Source organism: Porites lutea, chromosome 3 (genome assembly GCF_958299795.1).
Source record: "Porites lutea chromosome 3, jaPorLute2.1, whole genome shotgun sequence".
NCBI classification, from domain to species: domain Eukaryota; kingdom Metazoa; phylum Cnidaria; class Anthozoa; order Scleractinia; family Poritidae; genus Porites; species Porites lutea.
In genome coordinates this window covers 10,771,564-10,796,217 of record NC_133203.1, presented here as the reverse complement: position 1 = coordinate 10,796,217, position 24,654 = coordinate 10,771,564, and the positions used below count along the sequence as shown (strand labels likewise).

The 24,654-nt window shown below is 44.2% G+C and overlaps 3 protein-coding genes across 6 annotated transcripts in view; 2 read left to right on the top strand and 1 right to left on the bottom strand.

The window, feature by feature from the left end:
• Window positions 1-10,067, top strand: part of LOC140930455 (sorting nexin-13-like) — a 40,375-nt gene extending 30,308 nt beyond the window's left edge. For 3 of the 4 annotated variants that reach the window (XM_073380147.1, XM_073380145.1, XM_073380144.1), the window contains 5 exons: window positions 6,971-7,048; window positions 7,321-7,389; window positions 7,475-7,587; window positions 9,124-9,175; window positions 9,670-10,067. In XM_073380147.1, coding sequence (XP_073236248.1) covers window positions 6,971-7,048; window positions 7,321-7,389; window positions 7,475-7,587; window positions 9,124-9,175; window positions 9,670-9,808 — 451 coding nt within the window. In that variant the 3' untranslated portion in view covers window positions 9,809-10,067. The remainder of the gene's footprint in view (window positions 1-6,970; window positions 7,049-7,320; window positions 7,390-7,474; window positions 7,588-9,123; window positions 9,176-9,669) is intronic. The other variant, XM_073380146.1, reaches the window with a different exon arrangement.
• Window positions 10,068-10,123: 56 nt separating this feature from the next.
• On the bottom strand, window positions 10,124-13,640 carry LOC140930457 (uncharacterized). Its single transcript, XM_073380148.1, has 4 exons — window positions 13,474-13,640; window positions 11,927-12,016; window positions 11,382-11,488; window positions 10,124-10,517 (listed from the first exon to the last, which is right to left on the bottom strand). The coding sequence occupies exons 1-4, from the start codon at window positions 13,544-13,546 to the stop codon at window positions 10,317-10,319; spliced, it is 471 nt and encodes a 156-aa protein (XP_073236249.1). The 5' UTR covers window positions 13,547-13,640; the 3' UTR covers window positions 10,124-10,316.
• Window positions 13,641-13,768: 128 nt separating this feature from the next.
• LOC140930454 (nucleolar MIF4G domain-containing protein 1-like) overlaps window positions 13,769-24,654 on the top strand; it is a 29,383-nt gene continuing 18,497 nt past the window's right edge. Inside the window, exons 1-2 of the mRNA XM_073380143.1 lie at window positions 13,769-13,901; window positions 16,496-16,599. Coding sequence (XP_073236244.1) covers window positions 13,769-13,901; window positions 16,496-16,599 — 237 coding nt within the window. The remainder of the gene's footprint in view (window positions 13,902-16,495; window positions 16,600-24,654) is intronic.

The following is a 24,654-nucleotide window of genomic DNA, read 5'->3' as shown; positions in this document are numbered from 1 at the left end:
TCACTGTTGTCAAGGTTGTCACTGTTGTCACCGTTGTCACCGCTGTCACTGTTGTTACCGTTGTCACCATTGTCACTGTTGTCACTGTTGTCAGCGTTGTTACTGTTGTCACTGTTTTCACCGTTGTCACCGTTGTCACCGCTGTCACTTTTGTTACCGTTGTCACCGTCTTCACGGTTCTCACTTTTCTCACCGTTGTTACTTTTGTCACTGTTGTCACCATTGTCACTGTTTTCTCCGCTGTGACTGTTGTCACTGTTGTCACCGTTGTCACCGTTGTCGTGGTCGTCACGGTTGTCACCGTTGTCACGGTTGTCACTGTTGTCATCGTTGTCACCGTTGTCACCGTTATCACCTTTGTCACTATTGTCACTGTTGTCACCGTTGTTCCTATTGTCACTATTGTCACCGTTGTCACCGCTGCCACTGTTGTTACCATTGTCACCATTGTCACTGTTGTCACCGTTGACACGGTCGTCACGGTTGTCACCGTTGTCACGGTTGTCACTGTTGTCACTGTTGTCATTGTTGTCACCGTTGTCACCGTTGTCACTGTTGTCACCGTTGTCACCGCTGTCACTGTTGTCACTGTTGTCACCATTGTCACCGTTGTCACGGTTGTCACTGTTGTGACTGTTGTCACCATTGTCACCGTTGTCACCGTTGTCACTGTTGTCACCGTTTTTACCGCTGCCACTGTTGTCACCGTTGCCACCATTGTCACTGTTGTCACCGTTGTTACTGTTGTCACTGTTGTCACCATTGTCACTGTTTTCACCGCTGTCTCTGTTGTCACTGTTGTCACCGTTGTCACCGCTGTCACTGTTGTCACCATTGTGACTGTTTTCACGGTTGTCACTCTTGTCACCGTTGTTACCGCTGTCACCGTTGTCACCGTTTTCACCGTCGTCAGGGTTGTCACCGTTGTGACTGTTTTCACCATTGTGACGGTTGTCACTGTTGTCACTGTTGTCACCATTGTCACCGTTGTCACCGTTGTCACCGTTGTTACCATTGTGACTGGTTTCACCATTGTCACGGTTGTCACTCTTGTCACTGTTGTCACCGTTGTCACCGTTTTTACCATTGTCACTGTTGTCACCGTTGTTACTGTTGTCACTGTTGTCACCGTTGTCACCGTTGTCACCGCTGTCACTGTTGTTGCCGTTGTCATCATTGTCACTGTTGTCACTGTTGTCAGCGTTGTTTCTGTTGTCACGGTCGTCACGGTTGTCACCGTTGTCACGGTTGTCACAATTGTCACTGTTGTCACCGTTGTCACCGTTGTCACCGTTTTTACCATTGTCACTGTTGTCACCGTTGTTACTGTTGTCACTGTTGTCACCGTTGTCACCGTTGTCACCGCTGTCACTGTTGTCACTGTTGTCACCATTGTCACCGTTGTCACGGTTGTGACTGTTGTCACCATTGTCACGGTTTTCACGGTTGTCACTGTTGTGACTGTTGTCACCATTGTCACCGTTGTCAGCGTTGTCACTGTTGTCAAGGTTGTCACTGTTGTCACCGTTGTCACCGCTGTCACTGTTGTTACCGTTGTCACCATTGTCACTGTTGTCAGCGTTGTCACTGTTGTCACTGTTTTCACCGTTGTCACCGTTGTCACCGCTGTCACTTTTGTTACCGTTGTCACCGTCTTCACGGTTCTCACTTTTCTCACCGTTGTTACTTTTGTCACTGTTGTCAACATTGTCACTGTTTTCTCCGCTGTCACTGTTGTCACTGTTGTCACCGTTGTCACCGTTGTCGTGGTCGTCACGGTTGTCACCGTTGTCACGGTTGTCACTGTTGTCATCGTTGTCACCGTTATCACCTTTGTCACTGTTGTCACTCTTGGCACCGTTGTTACTGTTGTCACTATTGTCCCCGTTGTCACCGCTGCCACTGTTGTTACCATTGCCACCATTGTCACTGTTGTTACCGTTGACACGGTCGTCACGGTTGTCACCGTTGTCACGGTTGTCACTGTTGTCACTGTTGTCATCGTTGTCACCGTTGTCACCGTTGTCACTATTGACACTGTTGTCACTGTTGTCACCGTTGTTACTGTTGTCACTGTTGTGACCGTTGTCACCGTTGTCACCGCTGCCACTGTTGTCACCGTTGTCACCGCTGTCACTGTTGTCACTGTTGTCACCATTGTCACCGTTGTCACGGTTGTCACTGTTGTGACTGTTGTCACCATTGTCACCGTTGTCATCGTTGTCACTATTGTCACGGTTGTCACTGTTGTCACCGTTTTTACCGCTGCCACTGTTGTCACCGTTGCACCATTGTCACTGTTGTCACCGTTGTTACTGTTGTCACTGTTGTCACCATTGTCACCGTTTTCACCCCTGTCTCTGTTGTCACTGTTGTCACCGTTTTCACCGCTGTCACTGTTGTCACTGTTGTCACCATTGTCACTGTTTTCACGGTTGTCACTGTTGTCACCGTTGTTACCATTGTCACTGTTGTCATCGTTGTTACCGCTGTCACCGTTGTCACCGTTTTCACCGTCGTCAGGGTTGTCACCGTTGTGACTGTTTTCACCATTGTGACGGTTGTCACTGTTGTCACTGTTGTCACTGTTGTCACCGTTGTCACCATTGTCACCGTTGTCACCGTTGTTACCGTTGTTACCATTGTGACTGGTTTCACCATTGTCACGGTTGTCACGCTTGTCACTGTTGTCACCGTTGTCACCGTTGTGACCGTTGTCACCGTTTTTACCATTGTCACTGTTCTCAGCGTTGTTACTGTTGTCACTGTTGTCACCGTTGTCACCGTTGTCACGGTTGTCACTGTTGTCATCGTTGTCACCATTGTCACCGTTGTCGCCGCTGTCACCATTGTCACCGCTGTCACTGTTGTCACCGTTGTTACTGTTGTCACTATTGTCACCGTTGTCACCGCTGCCACTGTTGTCACCGTTGTCACCGCTGTCACTGTTGTCACCGTTGTCACCCTTGTCAGTGCTCTCACCGCTGTCACGGTTGTCACTGTTGTCACCGTTGTCACGTTCGTCACGGTTGTCACTGTTGTCACCGTTGTCACCGTTGTTACCATCGTCACTGTTGTCACCGTTGTTACCGCTGTCACCGTTGTCACCGTTTTCACCGTCGTCATGGTTGTCACCGTTGTGACTGTTTTCACCATTGTGACGGTTGTCACTGTTGTCACTGTTGTCACTGTTGTCACCGTTGTCACCATTGTCACCGTTGTCACCGTTGTCACCGTTGTTACCATTGTGACTGGTTTCACCATTGTCACGGTTGTCACGCTTGTCACTGTTGTCACCGTTGTCACCGTTGTCACCGTTGTCACCGTTTTTACCATTGTCACTGTTGTCACCGTTGTTACTGTTGTCACCGTTGTCACCGTTGTCACCGCTGTCACTGTTGTCACTGTTGTCACCATTGTCACCGTTGTCACGGTTGTCACTGTTTTCACCGTTGTTACTGTTGTCACTGTTGTCACCGTTGACACCGTTGTCACTGTTGTGACTGTTGTCACTGTTGTCACCATTGTCACTGTTTTCTATGCTGTCACTGTTGTCACTGTTGTCACCGTTGTCACGGTTGTCACTGTTGTCACTGTTGTCACTGTTGTCATCGTTGTCACCATTGTCACCGTTGTCACCGCTGTCACCATTGTCACCGCTGTCACTGTTGTCACCGTTGTTACTGTTGTCACTATTGTCACCGTTGTCACCGCTGCCACTGTTTTCACCGTTCTCACCGTTGTCACTGTTGTCACTGTTGTCACCGTTGTCACCGTTGTCACTGCTCTCACCGGTGTCACGGTTGTCACTGTTGTCACCGTTGTCACGTTCGTCACGGTTGTCACCGTTGTCACCGTTGTCACCGTTTTTACCTTTGTCACTGTTGTCACTGTTGTCACCTTTGTTACTGTTGTCACTGTTGTCACCGTTGTCACCGTTGTCTCCGCTGTCACTGTTGTCAGTGTTGTCACCGTTGTCACCGCTGTCACTGTTGTCACCATTCTCACCGTTGTCACGGTTTTCACGGTTGTCACTGTTGTGACTGTTGTCACCATTGTCACCGTTGTCACCGTTGTCACTGTTGTCACTGTTGTCAAGGTTGTCACTGTTGTCACCGTTGTCACCGCTGTCACTGTTGTTACCGTTGTCACCATTGTCACTGTTGTCACTGTTGTCAGCGTTGTTACTGTTGTCACTGTTTTCACCGTTGTCACCGTTGTCACCGCTGTCACTTTTGTTACCGTTGTCACCGTCTTCACGGTTCTCTCTTTTCTCACCGTTGTTACTTTTGTCACTGTTGTCACCATTGTCACTGTTTTCTCCGCTGTCACTGTTGTCACTGTTGTCACCGTTGTCACCGTTGTCGTGGTCGTCACGGTTGTCAGCGTTGTCACGGTTGTCACTGTTGTCATTGTTGTCAGCGTTGTCACCGTTATCACCTTTGTCACTGTTGTCACTGTTGTCACCGTTGTTACTGTTGTCACTATTGTCACCGTTGTCACCGCTGCCACTGTTGTTACCATTGTCATTATTGTCACTGTTGTCACCGTTGACACGGTCGTCACGGTTGTCACGGCTGTCACTGTTGTCACTGTTGTCATCGTTGTCACCGTTGTCACCGTTGTCACTATTGACACTGTTGTCACTGTTGTCACCGTTGTTACTGTTGTCACTGTTGTCACCGTTGTCACCGTTGTCACCGCTGCCACTGTTGTCACCGTTGTCACCGCTGTCACTGTTGTCACTGTTGTCACCATTGTCACCGTTGTCACGGTTGTCACTGTTGTGACTGTTGTCACCATTGTCACCGTTGTCACCGTTGTCACTGTTGTCACGGTTGTCACTGTTGTCACCGTTTTTACCGCTGCCACTGTTGTCACCGTTGCCACCATTGTCACTGTTGTCACCGTTGTTACTGTTGTCACTGTTGTCACCATTGTCACCGTTTTCACCGCTGTCTCTGTTGTCACTGTTGTCACCGTTGTCACCGCTGTCACTGTTGTCACTGTTGTCACCATTGTCACTGTTTTCACGGTTGTCAGTGTTGTCACCGTTGTTACCATTGTCACTGTTGTCACCGTTGTTACCGCTGTCACCGTTGTCACCGTTTTCACCGTCGTCAGGGTTGTCACCGTTGTGACTGTTTTCACCATTGTGACGGTTGTCACTGTTGTCACTGTTGTCACCGTTGTCACCATTGTCACCGTGGTCACCGTTGTCACCGTTGTTACCATTGTGACTGGTTTCACCATTGTCACGGTTGTCACGCTTGTCACTGTTGTCACCGTTGTCACCGTTGTCACCGTTTTTACCATTGTCACTGTTGTCACCGTTGTTACTGTTGTCACTGTTGTCACCGTTGTCACCGTTGTCACCGCTGTCACTGTTGTTACCGTTGTCATCATTGTCACTGTTGTCACTGTTGTCTGCGTTGTTACTGTTGTCACGGTCGTCACGGTTGTCACCGTTGTCACGGTTGTCACAATTGTCACTGTTGTCACCGTTGTCACCGTTGTCACCGTTTTTACCATTGTCACTGTTGTTACCGTTGTTACTGTTGTCACTGTTGTCACCGTTGCCACCATTGTCACTGTTGTCACCGTTGTTACTGTTGTCACTGTTGTCACCATTGTCACCGTTTTCACCGCTGTCTCTGTTGTCACTGTTGTCACCGTTGTCACCGTTGTCACTGTTGTCACTGTTGTCACCATTGTCACTGTTTTCACGGTTGTCACTGTTGTCACCGTTGTTACCATTGTCACTGTGGTCACCGTTGTTACCGCTGTCACCGTTGTCACCGTTTTCACCGTCGTCAGGGTTGTCACCGTTGTGACTGTTTTCACCATTGTGACGGTTGTCACTGTTGTCACTGTTGTCACTATTGTCACCGTTGTCACCATTGTCACTGTTGTCACCGTTGTCACCGTTGTTACCATTGTGACTGGTTTCACCATTGTCACGGTTGTCACGCTTGTCACTGTTGTCACCGTTGTCACCGTTGTCACCGTTTTTACCATTGTCACTGTTGTCACCGTTTTTACTGTTGTTACTGTTGTCACCGTTGTCACCGTTGTCACCGCTGTCACTGTTGTTACCGTTGTCATCATTGTCACTGTTGTCACTGTTTTCAGCGTTGTTACTGTTGTCACTGTCGTCACGGTTGTCACCGTTGTCACGGTTGTCACAATTGTCACTGTTGTCACCGTTGTCACCGTTGTCACCGTTGTCACCGTTTTTACCATTGTCACTGTTGTCACCGTTGTTACTGTTGTCACCGTTGTTACTGTTGTCACTGTTGTCACCGTTGTCACCGTTGTCACCGCTGTCACTGTTGTCACTGTTGTCACCATTGTCACCGTTGTCACGGTTGTCACGGTTGTGACTGTTGTCACCATTGTCACGGTTGTCACGGTTGTCACTGTTGTCAAGGTTGTCACTGTTTTCACCGTTGTCACCGCTGTCACTGTTGTTACCGTTGTCATCATTGTCACTGTTGTCACTGTTGTCAGCGTTGTTACTGTTGTCACGGTCGTCACGGTTGTCACCGTTGTCACCGGTGTCACTGTTGTCACTGTTGTCACCATTGTCACCGTTGTCACGGTTGTCACGGTTGTGACTGTTGTCACCATCGTCACCGTTGTCACCGTTGTCACTGTTGTCAAGGTTGTCACTGTTTTCACCGTTGTCACCGCTGTCACTGTTGTTACCGTTGTCATCATTGTCACTGTTGTCACTGTTGTCAGCGTTGTTACTGTTGTCACGGTCGTCTCGGCTGTCACCGTTGTCACGGTTGTCACAATTGTCACTGTTGTCATCGTTGTCACCGTTGTCACCATTGACACTGTTGTCACTGTTGTCACCGCTTTACCTTTGTAAGTAAAATACCACAACAAATCGACCACGAGAGAATTTTCTCCGCAAAAGTACATTTCCTATTGTATATGTAACCATGACTATTATCTTATCCAGAAACCTGTGGTTAAGGCGACGTATCGTCGTTTTACTGAGGCAGATTATCGAAACTACTTACGGAGACAGAATCAACAGGTAAGAGATAACTTGAAATTTTTTGGAGACCTTCAGTTGAGCGATACAGATTTTCAATAGTACAGTCGACTCTTTCTTAACGGACACCTGTATAAGACAGACACCTCGATACAAGGGACACCTAGAGTTGGTCCATGCCTCTCTTTAATCCCTCTGTAAGACGGACATTACTCTTAGATGGACACTGACTTACTGCCGGTACCAAAGGTGTCTGTCTTGGAGAGAGTTAGCTGAATTAGACGATTCATGTCCTTTCATGTTTTCTCTTTCAGAAAAATCGTCGACTATGTAGATTACGCAACCTCAGCAGAACAAATAGCAGAGTATGTCAAAGTGTTTAGGTGAGAAAATTTCAGTTTTATTTCAAACGGGCAAATAAGGAAGGTTTGGACTTGGTTTTGAAAATATTAATATTTTATGTTGAAGGGATTCCTTCTGGCCTGGAGGAATTTTGGCCGAAACATCTCCAGAGAGGAAGAAAGATGTGAAAGTACGAACACGAGTTGCTGCTAAAACAAAGATGTTTGGCAGTATACCAGGTATATATATAGTCTCTCTACTGTGGGCCTCTCTCTTCCAACAAGTTAATTGAAGCAGTTTCTAGATCTGAAATACTTTTGACTTTCAATTTCAAGATCAAGTGGGAGGGGTGTGGACTGTTACCTCTTCATGTTGGGGAGTTTATGTGTCATTCTATCGCGCCGACACTGGTGGTAGCGCAGGTAACCCAGGCTCTGTGATAGTACCACAGTACTGCTCTAGTAAAATTACAGTGTTTGTATGGGGTAAAAATACGATCCTAAAATTTGTAGGAAATACTAAATGTAAGTCAGTGAAACTTCCCCTGCTGTTAGTTGTTGTTGTCCTTATTTCTCCAACGAAGTTTCGTGATAATTTGTTCAAATTCACACTATATACAATTATAATAATTATACAAAGTAGGAGACACGAGATGCCATCTTCGCCGCCATGCTCTTATTCAACACAACTTTTTTCACGAAATTCGAACTCCAACAAAAAATAAACATGTCAGGATGGTAGTGATAGGATAGCAGCAGTATTAGAAACCAATGAAGCTTTTCCAGATAGAGAAACGAATCCCGCAGACTTTGACAAACCCGAAGGATGTAATCCAAAATGACCGAGAATATGCTCGCCGAAGTAGCCGGGCCAGATCAACGCGCGGCCAAGAAATGAGGCCTGGGCACTGTACAAAAAAAACTCAAATCCATCCCGGGTGTACTGGGTTGACCTTTCTAGTGACCGATACATAGCTTTACCAAAGTTAGCCACCCCTGCTGGAAAAACATTTGATGGAGGGCTATTGTTCACTTTAGTTGAGACAAACAATATTTATATTATATTACAATATTATATTTAGTATTTCCTACAAATTGTAGTATGGTATTTTTACCCCATACAAACACTGTAATTTTACTAGAACCGTACTGTGGTACTATTACAGAGCCTGGGTTACCCTGTGGTGGTAGGTTCCGTCGGCCATCAAATAACCAAGGACTGAAGACAGACGTCTGGAAGGAAGCTGGGGCTACCACCATGGATAAAGGGTCACGCGAACGATAAGATGACACGGATTTTTCTACCATTAACAAAACGTTTTGGTAATGCCCGTTTGGAAAGTCAAAAAAACACGACTTTTCCTGTCGTTCTATTTGAATTTCTCTGAAAGATACGGAACGTCCAAAACGGTAGTCCTGTTTTCGTAGTCGGAATGTGCCAAACGGAAATAACCCATCTTTAAAACCAATTTCTGGCTCTCGTAGCCAGTTTTCGGTAAACGAGAGTGATTTGTGCGAATGGTAGACACGATTCCCGAAAGGAAATTAACCAGTCCTAAATTGTGTTTACCATTTGCCCAAACTGTGCACCGACTGGTTACCCATGTAAATGGTAAACAATCGCGATTAATAAAAACGTTACGATGACATTGAAGTATTGTGTCTGCAGTAAAATTTTCCCCTGGTGCATATTTTCTTCATTATTTAACAGCACTGAAGTTCAGTCTTGAAGGTTTTTTTTGACGTTCGTTTACAGTCTTCTTTCATGTTTTTTAGAGGAATTAAAGCGCTTTCTTGGATCAGAAGTGACAATGGAAGGAATTTGTCGGTAATTATGTTTCATATTTCGGTATTGTTGTGTGTAAAGGTGCGCTAAAACGGGTAACAAAAACCTGCAACTTGTTTTGCAACATTGCTGCATAACGAGGTGAATAGCGATGGTGCGCGTTTTATCACCCACGAATCAAACCTAGATTGAGTGGTTCTACTTTTTGCAACAAAATCTGTACAAGTTGCGCGGTTTACCGGTCCAAGGCAAACTCGTTTTGCAATCAGTGACGTAACTCCCCTTGTATGTTGTGACTCCCGCGTTATTTTATGCAATCAGAAGTCACTATTCAGGCAACTTGGAATAACCTGATTTGTTGCAGGACAGGTTTGAACGTGGGAGGTAAAACGCGCATCATTGCATTTCAACTCGGTTTGCAGCAATATTGCAAAACAAGGTGCACGTTTTACCGCAGCTTAATTTTGTACAGTTCAAACAAATATTTGTTTTTTCGCTTATGCTAATCTTGAATTTCCCAACATTTATCTTGGCAGGGTGTTCGACACTTTTCAATATTCCAGTTTAAACAAGCGTCTCCTGTATGTATTGTGGGAAGGAATTCTAGAGTTACTTTTTCCTGACAACAAGTTCAACGACATCTTCCTTAAAATTCATGCAAAACCCAAGACGTAATGGCGACGTGGTCTCATTCTTCCTGGCGACCCAGCGATCTTTACGGGTCATCAGAAACGGCAAGGAAAGTTTCTCGAAGACATTTTCCTTCTATTCCTGTCGCTTACGTTCGGACAATTAGGATATATTTTTTAAAAAATAACAAAAGTCTCCCCAAGATAAATTCTTTGAGTAATTTTCAGTAATGTTTATTGAATTGTAAAAATGTAAATATTAAAATCAGCCAGCAATACTATTATTAATTTTCGTTGTGCGTGAACTGTTTCTGTTGTCTTGTCGATCTGCTCTGTTTCAGGTGGGTACCACAAAGTTTCCACCTGGCTGTGAATTCAGCCTTCTTTTAATTTTTGTGGTCGTTCACAAATCGCAGATTGCTCCAACATGTGACATAAGGATGAATCCGTGATCTTCAAGAAGATGGGTAGAGAACTTAAATTGCCCTAGTGTGCGTTAATAATTGCCTTGCAGATTACGCGGTGACTCATTGTCAGTAGCTGCTGGCCAGTGGTTATGAGGGCGGCGGTATGACAGTGACTGGTACGTGCGCATGATCAATACAGTACTGGCTTACACTTCCTAATATGGTGCGGCGTATTGTCCCAAGTCCCCTAGATCCCATGACAACCATTAGAGCGTCCTTCTCCTTGACCAGCTTGCAAATCACCTCTCCAGGTTTTCCTTTTGTTTCTATAAAAACTGAATACTTGATCTGAAAACAAAAGTAACTATGAGCAGCGTGCAAAGAAAGTACTGTCCGATAGCCCGGGGCTAGTGGATTTTGCTATCGGGCTAGTGTATTCTGTTTCTAACTTGCCCGACGGGCAAGTGATGTTTTATGAGGAATTTGAATAACAGAAGAACAAAAAAGTTTTTGGGGCTAGTTGAAATGACGACTGGGCTAGTAAATGCTAGCTTCAGCTTGCCCGAATGGCAAGCTGTAAAAATGATTTTCTTTGTACCCTGATGAGACGGGGAGAAAAGTAAAGCCATGATTGTATATATTTCCTAAATATTTAGCAATTACTGAATGAGGCTGAGTAGGATGTGAAGAATTACGCAGATCGAGGAGGATGTTGTCCACCGAGGCTGAAGGCCGAGGTGGAGAACATCCTTCGAGATCTACATAATTCTTCACATCATACGAAAGCCGAATTCAATAATTGTTTTATTATTGGCCTATTCTTCGGCACAGTTTCAGGATATAAATACAATGTTTTTCTTGCAGATACTCATCAAAAAGTAAATAACATATATCAAGCAATAGCTTTTGCGTATTCTTTCTTTCCTACCGTTCAGTTTTAGGCAGAAATTTAGCAAATTCGTCTTTGGATAGTCGAGAAGGACCTTCTTTTAATTCACTCGTGAATAACTGAACAGCTAGGCCGCCACGCTTCGAAGAGACGTTGATCGATGATCTATCGACCATTCAGCCTCGTTTTCAATCGAATATGGAAATATTGCTCGCATCTTCCAAATTTCATCCGCGCTGGTTGGTTATGAAGAATTACCCGGGGCATTGGAACCAATCAGAAACGGCGAAATCTTTAGAATGAATAATCATTCCGTTATTTACCTTGGCTTGATCGCACTTTTTCTTGTACTTGTCAATCAAGTCGTCTACCTTTTGCCACTGGGCTCTAACAATATTCTCAATCGCCTCTTCCGTCATGTCACTTCCTACTGAAATACACACATCTAAATGGTCATCTTTGACTTAAATTCATCGATCGAAATAGACGAAAGGGGAGTGTTAGGGGATGGGTAAATTGCCAACCGTCCAACAGCTGTCATTAAAACGTGGAAAAAATCAGGAGTTTGACTACTGTAAGAATGAAGTTATTGACTCATTTGGTCTTCTACCAGCGACCTCTTCCCTTTTCCCGCCATTTGCATACCAAGAAGTGTACAGCATAGGCAATTTGATTTCGGGAAAGGCTGTCCAGTTTAAAAATCGGGAGGTAGGCGTTCCGTAGATAACTTTTATATATTAGGCGTCACTCCTGATTTCTTCTTTTCATGTCATTGTGGAATATTTTACCATCGAAAAAGAAAACTGAGTACGATTGCAGACTAAAAGAAAACCTTCCATTGCGTGGGAGAAGGGAAGTTTAAACTTACATGGAATCCTAATGACGGTGTTGCCGGTATCTTCGTGTACGTGTGCTATTCCCACGGTGTGGTCAGCTCTGTACATAAACTGAAGATAAACTGTCAAAGAAAAGGAACAAAAAATCAAGTACAACAAAAGTCTTGGTGGTTGCTGTAAAATTGAACGGAAAAGCTACAATACATCCAATGAGGGGGACGTCTAAGTAAGGTCCTGGGAACCAGTTGATTATTCGTCACAAAAAGGGAAGCGCCAAGGTTGATCTTGGGTCGATCTGTTCCTTCTTCAGCACCCTATTTCTGTTGAAATGAACTACAACTCCTTTTAATGGTACTTGGTAAGTTATTAAAAGGAGCATTACTGTGAGTGGAAATGTAATCTCCCTCGCAGCCGTTTTAGTGTCATCGCGCAAGCCTCCTCCCGACTACGCTAAAACGGTTGCAAGGGAGACTACTAAGTATGTGAAAGGGAACCATTTTTCAACGAAAAAATGAGAAAGAGGTATTTTTTTTTGTGAAAAAGTGGTACACCAAAACCGAGCCTGTTATGCAGACGTTCTTCGGGTTTCATCACGCGGTCCTTGCCCACGTTGAAGAGGATTGCGTGCAACCTCGTCCCCAGGGCGCTTTACCCTGGCTCCAAAACTGGCCTCCAAAGCCAGGGAAAAGCGCCCCGTGGACGAGGTTGGATTGCGTGACGAGCCAATAGAACGTCTATATGTAAAAGGTAAGGGATTAGACTGCGGGACGGTGCCTCCCCGGCTCCCCGTATAGAATGGTTTTTAGCGCAGCCCCCACGCCCCCAAGCCCAACTTTATCTACCGGTACAAGAAAACCTAGTAATGAGACAAATGTATATTAAACTGTTGTTCATTTCTTGATTTGAAAACCTTGACCGGCTGCAGGTCATTTAGACACTTCGAATTTTAAAGCTTATCAATATCTGTGTATCTACAAAAACTATCAAACTGAAAGTAATGCCCCAGGGGCATTGCTATTTGATTGGTCAGATTTATATTGACAGCTGCGTTTCAAATGTACAACCTCGGGTATTTCTTTTGTAGAAGAAGTAAGTGCAAAATTACGTAAACTTAATAGGTGAAATTTGCCAGTATTTTCAACTTAAGAGTAAAATCGACGCAAGAATTCCATATAAATGAAATTTATGTGAAAGCAACGCCACCATAATAAGCCAAATTACTTTTAATAATCCTCCGTGTGTAGAAAATATAATGTAAATGTTGATTTTCAGCTGTTGTCTTGGGGGCGTTTTAATGGCACCTGCTTAGCAACAGTCTGTAATTTGGCAGTAATTAAGATTTTCTACATTCAAGAATTCTTATAAATTGCTTTATACGTTAATTATGCGAATAATTGTTTTTACCTACATGTTCTTGAATCGACAACGAGTACAAGGAAAATATAAGCTCAGGTGAAAAGAATAGTAAATTGCTCGTAAGGACAAAGAGCGATCTTCCTCACAGTCTCGATAAGAATTATTCACTATACTCAGGCAGCTTTACCTACGCGACAATATAACAGTGTACTTCTGTACTCACAGTCAAATGCTCTCTCGCTGTGAACACTTTCGTCCACTGGAATTAAAACCAAGTTTTTCTCAGAAGCTGCCATAATTCCGGCAAATTTCGGTAATAAATCGGTGTTGGCTATTTTCCACGTGAAGGCAGCAAGGCTAGAAATTTTGTCGTGGGTCAAGTCGGGCGACAGCTCTCACAATGTACGGTGTTTCCCGGGAAGACAAGCACGCAAAAAATAATTACTGAAGCAAACAAAACCACATTAGTAGAGGGGTACTGGGCACTAGATTACCAGTCCCTGACGACTTTTAACAAAATGGCCGACCGAAGGGCTCGAAAGAGAGCTGCAGAGAGAGAAGACGAATTCTTTCGTATTCGAGCCAAAGGACAATTTCTGAAGGTTCCTAAAGGACAGGATTATGATGATAGGGAAGTAACAGGAGCAAAAGGTTTGTATGAGACCTAAAACTTGAAAAACATGACCTAATGATTCTCAGCCAGCGCCACGCGCTCCTTACACACTACGTACATCAAGGGTAGTTTCGAAAACGAAGACCGAAGCACGAAGCACCCAAATCTCGAAAACGAAGCACCCAAAACTCGAAAACGAAGCACCCTAGATCGAAAACGAAGCACCCAAACTCGAAAACGAAGACCCCTAAATCTCGAAAACGAAGCACCCAAAACTCGAAAACGAAGCACCCAAAACTCGAAAACGAAGAACCCTAGATCGAAAACGAAGCACCCAAAAATTCGACACCGGTCTTTCCTTTATAAACACGAGACCAATGCTAATACAGCAGGAATCAAGCACGATAACGAATCGAATGCAGTTCAAATCTACTCAAGTTGTAAATGCAATGTGGGAGGCCATGTTTTGGACGAGATCAGAAAACCGAGAACGCCCAAACTATTTCTAGAATGTTACTGTATTGCCAGTAAAAGCCAGTTAAATTCGCAGGCTTGAATCGATGATAGAGAGCTTTAGATTTTAAGACGAGTACAAGATTTTCTTAGTACTAAGTGGTACTCGCGCGCGAACCAGCGTCATTTTGGCGGGAAAACGTGGTAGCCGTCGTCATTACGAGTCTTAACGATATCGAAGCGGTGAAAACAAGAGAACAAATGTTAGAAGTTTTATAATTTTGCGATCGGGAGGGGGCATAACCTCCTGCATATCCAATATGTTAGACTGCAAAACAATCGGTTTTTTTCTCAAAATCTGTAAAGAAGTCGGTAAAGCGTGGCGTAAGAGTAATACGCGCGAGCCTCACACTCCGTTTTCAGCCTCGTTTCAGACCTTTTGTGTTACTGCTCACGCGTACTTGAATACGCCAAAATCTGCTGACGGACAGTTTTGAAGTCTACATAAACATGTATGTGTACCGAAAAAATGCATATTAAGGTAAGATGTATCAAGTGTAGCGAGACTAATGATAAAATTATATCCTATCTAGAAAAATTCAGTTAAACAGTTGGCAGGCTCTTATAAAACCTTGGGATGGATTTTGTGGACCTTTGGAGGTGTGGACGCATCCGCTGCCTCCACCTAATTCAGGTGCTTCGTTTTCAAGTTTTGGGTGCTTCGTTTTCGATCTAGGGTGCTTCGTTTTCGAGTTTTGGGTGCTTCGTTTTCGAGTTTTGGGTGCTTCGTTTTCGAGATTTAGGGGTCTTTGTTTTCGAGTTTGGGTGCTTCGTTTTCGATCTAGGGTGCTTCGTTTTCGAGGTTTGGGTGCTTCGTTTTCGAGATTTGGGTGCTTTGTGCTTCGGTCTTCGTTTTCGAGTGCTTCGTTTTCGAAACTACCGTACATCAAGGTCAGTTTAGCACATCTGTAAAAATGCGGCCAATTTGTAAATTTTCAAGATGTAAAAGGCAATTTAATCACCATCTTAGTACGCGATAGGCTTATTACCAGTCACCAGTTTCATCTATATCAAACAAGTCATCGTCATCATCAGCATCCTTCGACCACCAGATCAGAGTGGACAGGACATTCATTGAGATTTCTTCCCAAACACCACGATTCGCCATCGTAGTCGCGATCGTAATGCGCATGTGTAATAAGGTGGATCAATGAAAAAATAACTAGAGCAACACTCAATTCACAATATATGAAACCCACGGACGCGTAGATATCGTCAGTTGTCCTCATCCACACTGTGTTTGTTCTGAGCCTGTGAATTAGTTTATGTAAACTAGACAGTGATGTGACCTGTATAATACCTCACGGTATAAGCCACACATAGATCATGATATTTTATTCATAGCACAATGCAGGATATTTGTCGCATGAGAAGGCCTTGTTTAGATCTTAGGAGCCTCCTGTAGCTCAGGGATAGACTTGTGACCAGAATGTCAGTTTACGGTCATCTTGCCTATGAGTCATTTTGCCAATGTCCTGTTCTCTAACTTCTGAAGTTATTTTGCATACGTGTTGGGTCAGTTCCCTAACTGTGTTTGTCTGATCAGCGGCTGAAAGAATGAGGTATATACATGTGTAACACTCTTTTTTCTATCATGGCTGAGAGAACAAAGCATATACATGTGCATGTCCAGCACTCATTTCACTTCTTAGCAGAATATCTTAAGACGTTAGCGAAACGACTCATGGGGAAAAGGCCAGTCACGAGACTGTCATATGGTATGTCTATATGTACTGATGAAAAAAAAACGTAGATGACAGCTAACTCATAACACACTTCTCCACAGTCCAACAGGCATGTAATTAGCATGCTCTTCATTTTGTAGAAAAAGGTTAGGGTCAAACTTCAAAATAAAGGCCGTGGCCCCAAACTACACGTTATTGCTCGCTATAGTTTCTTTGGTTTTGAGATACAAAATAAAGATAGGGTTTTCATATCGTGCAAAAGGCTGGGTCAAACTAGAAAACAAAGACCTTGCTAAAATGCTTTCTAAGGACCCAAAATATGCATTTGGTAATATTATTGTACATTAATTGATGTATTATTTAACAGGGATCTTTTCACACACATACCTTAGTGCCTTCTTGTACTCAAATTATATAATTTTATTTACTTTCAGGAAAGAGGCAGAAAAAAGTGCCAAGCAGAAGAGATCAAAGGAAACAAGCCAGGTTACAGAAGAAAGTGAGAAAAGTTGCTTTCTTTTCTAAAAACACAGTGCAGGTTTGTTACATTTTTTCAGCAAAGAATAATTATACTCTCATTTTATGATGGTATTCACTATTTTCACATAGACCATACTACACCTTATTTACCCTCCAAAATTGTGCATAACCATAGACCTTATCATGGTTTTGGAAGCCATCTTGATTGGTAGGAAACCAAGTGAGGAATTACAGTGTTTGTATGAGAATCTAATTTCAAATTATTTCTATAAATTGGCAGTTCCGAAAAAAATATGAATTGCAAACTAAAGCTTCACTCTTAGGATTCTACTGAAAAAAATTAAGGCATTACCTGCGCTAGAGCCACCTTTTAAAATTTTCTATACATTTGTCTGTAAAGATATACTTCCTGCCGCCTAAAATTTCCTGGGAAAAATTGCAGACGAATATATGAAAAAACTAGAGCGAGTGACTGGAGAAATTTAAGCACAGGACTGGCCCCAAAAATTTGTTAGTAGATTCCTTTGCTGTGTAGCTTTAGTTTACAATTCATTTTTTTTTCAGAACAGCCATTTTATGGAAATAATTAGACATCAGATTATCATACAAGCACTGTAATTTCTCATGTGTCTGCCTATTCCACAAGATGGAATCCAAAACCATGATAAGATCTATTGTTTCCAATTTCCCCTGGATACAACAGTCATCCCAAGAGAAATCAAAGACAATATTTATGCAAGATTTTGGGGGGTAAAAAAGATGCAGTATGGTCTATGTGAAAAAAAACTATGGTGAATAGATATATTTCACTCTAACTTCAATGTTTTTACAAGTCTGTAAGGATTCTGTAATTCGTTAATCCACCATGGCTAGTTTGTCATGTCTCATAATTCTGTAACAGATCCCTTGTTCTCTCTGTGATGAGGCTTATGAAGCTAAGAATGGAGTGGGTTGTGTCATGACATCCCTATAATATCTTTGTATTCTCCAAGTTGCTTATTACATACATTAAATGTTGGATATCACAAATGAGAAAGCTAATGTCCTTGTGAAAGAGCAAACTTCATTAATCTTTGTTAGCAGCATTGAATTTTTGTATGGTATGGCATTATTGAGTTAAATTGTTTGGTTATTACGGAGAGAAAGATTAACAGCACTTTTCCAGACAGCCAATTTCAAGTACATGGATTTTGCCTGCTTCGCAATGATAGGAATCATGGTGGTGATGGAGTAGCGATGTTTAGTTGCAGCAACATTTCTTTTATGAGGGCAAACTTTATTGGTATCAAAGGTGTGGCTGTACGTGTAAAACTGTCAAACTCCTGGATGACTTTTGTTGGACCATCGGTCACCATCCCTTGATAACTCAATGTGGAAGCCTCAAATGTACTATTTTTTGAGACTGACAGAGATGTCAGAAATTGTCTTTACATGTATACTTGATGATTTCAATTGTGACATGCTGGACCTTGACAAGCCACCCAAGGAGGGCAGAGATTTGGTCGATGTTATAGACATTTTTGCCTTTGAAAACTTAATTTGTGAAGTGACCAGGATAACAAATCACTGGCAAACATTGCTTTATCTTGTATCAACAAATAGAAAATTGCGGGTCTTGCAGGCTGGGGTTTCTAATCTCCACATGAGTGATCATGCACTTATTTATGCTATTCTTTATGCCTCATCACGGAAATGTAGATCACAGAAGATCTGTTTCTGCAGCATGAAAAACTTTGATTTGGACAAATTTTGCGCTGATTTAAATTGTGCACTTTTCGTTATGGTTATGAATTCCTGTGAGGATAAAGACAGCAAGTTATTTGCATTTCAGTCCATGCATATTTCTATAATTCTGAATGAACATGTGCCTTTGAAAATGTGTGTTTTCCTTGCAACCAGGTGCCGTTCATGAATGAGGTGTGGAGGAAAGCAATTAATGTGATTAAATGTAATTTAGGCAAAGTTAACCTTAAAGCAATGCTGCTCGGCAGGTTTCCCAACTATGCTGGGGGTTGCCCAGTGCCTCTAGCAGGGGCACCTCATGACTTGTATACACAGTTGCTTGCTTTCAGTTCTTCGCAAAGTGTTGCCACAACAGTTTGTGCTTGCCATTTTGTGCTGTGGTTTTTACTCTTCCTCAAACAATGGCTACTCTCTGGACCAACAACAGTCTGTCTACTGGTTTTTACGACGAGAGTTCGCAACCAGATGCGCCTCTGAGCACTGACTCTTTTGTGCCTTCTTTGCCCCCATGCATGGCAAACTCTGCGCCACAATCCTCTTCGACCGTTTCCGTCCCCGTTGCCGTTAGTGTTCCTGATCCAGCATTCCTAGTTCTTGTCGTCAACACAGTTAAGGCTTTCCTAGTGGGGGAAAAAGATCCTGGTCCTACCTCGAACAATGGGTGTGTGCTTCGCTTGGTAATTCAGCTTGCCTGGCGTCACCGTCAACTTCTGGGGGCGTTCCCGATCAATCGCCCAGTTTGTTCCAGCAAACGGCGACGTTCTTAGCTTCTGGGGACCTTTTTCAGGAACAACAGCCGATGCCTTCGTCTTCAGCGTCTCAAAGTAGACCTAATTTTACGGTGCCTCCTTTGTTGCCATATTCGCAACCCCGCACTCGCTGGTTTTAAGCACTTCAATCACGGCGGGCACTTCTGTCCCGGTACCATTCAGCGATAGCTCCTTGGTTGCCAACTTGCCTTCGGGACCGCTACTTCAACAGCCTTTTGTAGTTGGCCCCAGTTTTTTGCCAATCCTGGTAAAAACGATAAGCCAAATTGTCGCCGGGAAGTATGTGGATTTGGGGGACTTGTTATCCGTCAACATCGTTTAGACTGAGCCGCAGTCACAAGCATTCCTTGACGGATGCTTACTGTTTTTGCCAAGCTCTAAAAAGCAACGCCATCGCATCAAGGACATCTTGACCAGGTCTTAAGCATTTACGATTTTTACGTTGATTCTGGTGTCCTATTTTCCGCACCGATGAACAGATTTAACTTCCTATGAGCTCCTCATGTTACAATTTGCCCATCGTTGAAGTGTTTATGCAGATTCTCACCGTGGCTCAGAGTGCCCCCGTCATTATAATAGAGCATCTTTGAACGATCATAAATACAGATCTGCTTCTCCACCCTCCTGCGCCTTTGTGTGCTTCAAAAACCAGGCGTCAGTGGATGCACCTCTTGTTCTATTGATTGTTTTTGCCAGGACGAACTGTATTTGATTGACTTTAGTTTTTCCGTTGGTTTCTGACCGTTATTCTATCTAATTAATGTTAAGACGCGTTATTGCATCATCTCGCCTTTATACAGCTAGGTCGGACCGTACGTTATCAGCAATGAAGTTGTCAAGTTGTTTGAGTTTGCTAGTTTGTGGTCCAAAATTATCTCCTTAGCATTGGGGTGCCCTTTACCTAGCCTTGTTCTGTTTTATTTTAAACTAGCCTTATTTTCTTCCCAGCTCACCCAGTTGTCCCTGCCGTATCAAAGGTTAGTCCCTTAAGGTGGAGGAATTTTCGAAGGAATTAGCCAGTCATACCGACCAGCAGCAGGTCTCCTATGTCCTCCAGGGTCTCTGGCATGGCTTCCGGTTAGGATTCCACTCTGCTCACAAGCTTAAGCCAGCTAAAAGAAACAAGCGGCCTGCTCTTCACCATACCCACATAAGCAGTTTTGGGGTATTCCCTAAGAAAGGACAGCCAGGCAAATGGCACTTGATAGTTGATTTGTCTTCCCCGGGGGGTGCTAGTGTGAATGATGACATTGATCCCCAGGATTTTTCTCTCCAGTATATTAAAGTTGATCAAGTATCGTATGGTTTCCCGTTATGGCCCAGGGGCCCGTTTCTCGAAAGTCCCAGTATTTTTTCGGGCCTGAAATCAAATATTCAAATCGAAATATAAAGAATAAGAGCGCCGCTCCTGGCTAGCAAACGACTCCATTTTGTTTCATTAACTGATAGTTTTATCATGTTAGATGCAAAACTATTGGAAACTCGATCTTTAATGTAAACGGAGACAGCTTACCGGGCCCGTTAATTATCGGGGCTTTCAAGAAACAGGCCCCAGGTGCCTTGATGGCGAAGTTTGATGTGGAATCCACTTATCAGAATATCCCATTTCACCCAGATGAAGGCTTCCTGCTTGGCATGAAATGGCACGGACAGTTTTATGTTGACCTCTCGCTCCCCTTTGGTCTCCGTTCTGCACCATTTTTTTTTTCAATTCTGTAGCTGAAATGGTTGAATGGATCCTACTCTACAAGCATCACCTTTCAGACTTGTTACATTACTTGGATGACTTTATTACCACAGGTCCCTGGGAATCTTCTCAGTATGCATATAACCTTAACACTGCAGTCTCTGTCTGCCATAGGCTGAGGTTGCTTCTTTACCCTAACAAATGCGTGGGTAGGTCCAGCTACTTCTATGACTGTCTTAGGAATTGAACTGGATTTGGTTAACCAAGTGGCTCGTCTTCCCGAGGACAAATTTCTTGCACTAAGAGAGCTCATTCACTCTTGGATGCCAAATGGCTGGTGCAGAAAGCAGGAATTGGAGTCGCTTATTGGCCATTTACATCATGCTGCTAAGGTAGTTTGGCCAGGGAGAGCTTTTCTCCGTCAGTTTATTAACTTGTTGTGCTGCTTCCGTAACAAGAACCACTCCGTCCAGATTAACCAAGAGGTTTGTCTGCTGCCACAGACGTGGAGGTCACCTCGGATGAAGCTGGCTTGATTGGCTTTGGTGCCTATTCTAGAGGCCAGTGGTTTTATGTTGCTTGGTCATTGGTGCAGGCCAATCTCTTACATACCAAGAACTTTTTCCTGTGGTGATTGCTGCTGACCTTTGGGCTAGGAAGCATGTCTTTTTTCGATCAGATAACGAGGCAGTAGTCGCTATTCTCACGACTAGGACCTCGAAGGTTCTGGGTTTGATGCACCTCCATGATCTGCTGTCTGCGGCATGTTAAGGATTTTAGTTTCACTGCCACTCATGTTCCTGGAGTTGAGAACAAAACTGCTGATGCTATTTCTCGTTTCCATTGGCAGGAGTTCAGGCAGTTGGCTCCGGATGCTCACTCAACCCTTTGTCCCATTCCTAAGCTTCTGCTGAACAGCTTAACACCTCCGCCCTAGAACAACGGTCCCTGCATTTCTTGGCCCAGAGTTTGGCTCCTTCCACCCAGAAAGCATACGCTCAGGTCAACGGAGGTGTGTCGAATTTTGCGGTCAAGCTGGGAAGCTCCATCCCAATGGCTCCCCTTGCCCTGCAGATGAGTGGATGCTATGTTTGTTTGTTTCGTTTCTTGGAGATTTAATTCAGCATTTGTCAATTAAAAATTTACACTGTTGGGCCGCTGCCGTGGCCAGAGCTTTTGCAAGTGGACCCGGGGTGTGAGTTCATGGGTACTGTCACCAATGAGATGGAAAAACGCAAAGCAAACATTTTTTGTGGGTGCACAGAGATTCACCAGCACCAGGCGATCATGGAAAGATTCTTACGCACCCTTGCTGAGTGCCTGTCTGGATACCAGTACACTGTCATAGGCTGCCCGAGGGGCAAAGGTCTTCCAAATGGGTCGTTGGGCTTCGTGCTGTGGTCTGCTTTGAACTGCGAAGTCACTCACCTCACACGCAAAAACCCGCTGAGCCCATCAAAGAAAAGACCATTATTGCAAAGCCTGTGACTCCCTAGTTGCGCCCTGTCGGAAAAAAAATGACATGAATGTAAATGTCTATTAGCTGTATCAGCCAGGTGAGCTGGAAGGCAGACAGCAGCGGGCCACTGAACCCATCTGGTCTTTGGAAGTCTATAATGTCTTGCCTCCCCTTGTGAAACCCGACGAGCCAGTTGTGTATTATCTGCAAGACGGCCCGAACCGGGGGTTTGTGCGTGAAGAGCTGCTTGCCATTCCACCCACAATACTCTTCCTCCAGTAAGTGATACTCGATAGCCTCCATGTGGATCCCGTCCAGCAGCACCCACTGTTTGTCATAATCCGCAATCAGCCCCAGCTTGTTTTGGGTATATGTGCAGATCGTGCCTTTCGCCATCTGGAACCCCTGGTTTGTGGCTTTGTCTGCTGCTCCGTTCAGCGCTTCCTTGTATCGCTCCCATGTGTGCTTGTTCTGCTGCTGGGACATGCCCTTCGATGACAGCTTGGCTTTGCTCTTCTCTTTGTTCTCCATGTAATAACATTTGCTGCAAAGGGCTATCCCACGGATACGGTGTGCAATTGCTCCATTTGTCCTATGTTAACCAATTCATTTTTGTCACTTGGAACTCTTCAAGAACCTCTGGGAAGACGGCTTCTTCGAGCGTTTTTCATGAGATACGTACTGTCGGTGTCCATCTGGATGAGCTTGAAATTCCTCCTGTCGATAAAATGGTCCAAACAATCATAATAAAACTGCAACATTCGCAGCTTGGCCAGTTGGCCAGTCGATACACGATGATGCCCACCTGGAACAGCCTGTTGATTGTCACTTTCTCCTTTCAAAACTATCTTGAACACGTCATCAATCTCCTCCAGGTCATCGAACGATGCTGACCATTTTGCTTGGTTGACCACGTGCTGGTCCTTTGTGTATATCACCCTTGTCTGTCTTTCTTTCGCCTTGATTAGCTTTCCGTAGGCACTGTTTCCTAACAACTTTAACACATCTGCCAGGAAGGCTATGTCTGGGTCTTTACCTCCTCTGAGACTATTTTCTGTCACCTCGTTTATGAACCATGTTAATATTTTTGGGGGTCGGTGGTCAGTGGTTCAATCCGTGATCTCAAGACCATGCTCAAGGTACCATTCCAATAGCGGGGCGTAAAGCAAGATCTTTTTCCCTGTCAGCCTTTCACAAAGCTTTTCAGTTTGTATCCCAGCTCTCTTGGTTCATTGCAAATACTCTTTCATGTGCGCCGCAATCGCTTTGGATGGGATATAGCTGTTGGAAAACAATGGTGGGAATTCATCGAATTTTGTCCACAACTCTCTGGGGACATGGATGTCAACCTCTGCAGAACCAATCCACACTTTTCGGTATAGGCTGCTTTTGAACCCATCCAGCTTTGGCTGAATTTTCGTAATGAGTCACCTTTCCTGGTCTACAAGGCATTTTTTCCAGAATAGTACTCTGGTACAACGCGTTAACGTCATGACCAACAATCTTTTGACACGGACACCTGTTGTCATACTTTTGTGAGGAGGGGCGGTGGTTGTTTTCCTCACCTCTTGCTTTCTGGTAAAAACCAGACTTGGACCTCCCACCACAGCCCCTTTTAGCATTTCATATGCCTCTTTTTCGGGGGCATACAGCTCTGACAGGTTCCTACCTTGAAGCATCCCTCGAAGAAGATTCTGCAAGGACCCACCCAGGAGTGACACAGTGTCTTCGAAAATGTCGACACAAAGCCCTGAGTAAAATCCTCCTTTTTTCTTGTGCTTCCAGGAAGGGGCTGGCATCCAGATTGTTGTAATACTCCAGCCAACAGTCAAATGTTCTCATTCCCTGCTCCCGGAACACCTGCTGGCAGACCTCATACTCCTCCTGCAACAAGACAAACTCGTTTTTCAGTTTTGAGAACCAACAACGATTCAGCGGCAAGCCATCATAATCCAGTTTGTCAGCACAGTCAAGCCACTCATATGGCAGCCATGACTTTGTCTGGCTGCTTCCATACATTTTCACCCACCTCTCATAACTCGTGCTTGGCCCCAAATAATTACAAATGTCGAAAAACTTGAAATTTGTGGGTGGAATGGTGTGGACAAGAACATGATATCTTCCTTGCTTCTTGGCCACGGTCACCTGCTTTTCTGCCCTAATGTGCGTTATGAAATACTTTTTGATAATATTCAGATAATACTTGCTCGAGTTGTAACCCACTATCGGTATTTGATTGCACCAGTCCAGTAGAGTCGTCTGCTGTTTTCTCGACAATAGTTTCTAATCTTCCGGCACATAGCTTTGTCGCACCTTCTTCCTCAAGATTTCTCCTCGCCTGATCAGCGTTTCCCAAAACTGTCTTATCAGCTCCTTCGGGTCCTTTGCCGAAATGCGCTCCAGCTCTCTGTCAAACGTGTCCGCCAGGGACACTGATACGGGAATATGCTCGCC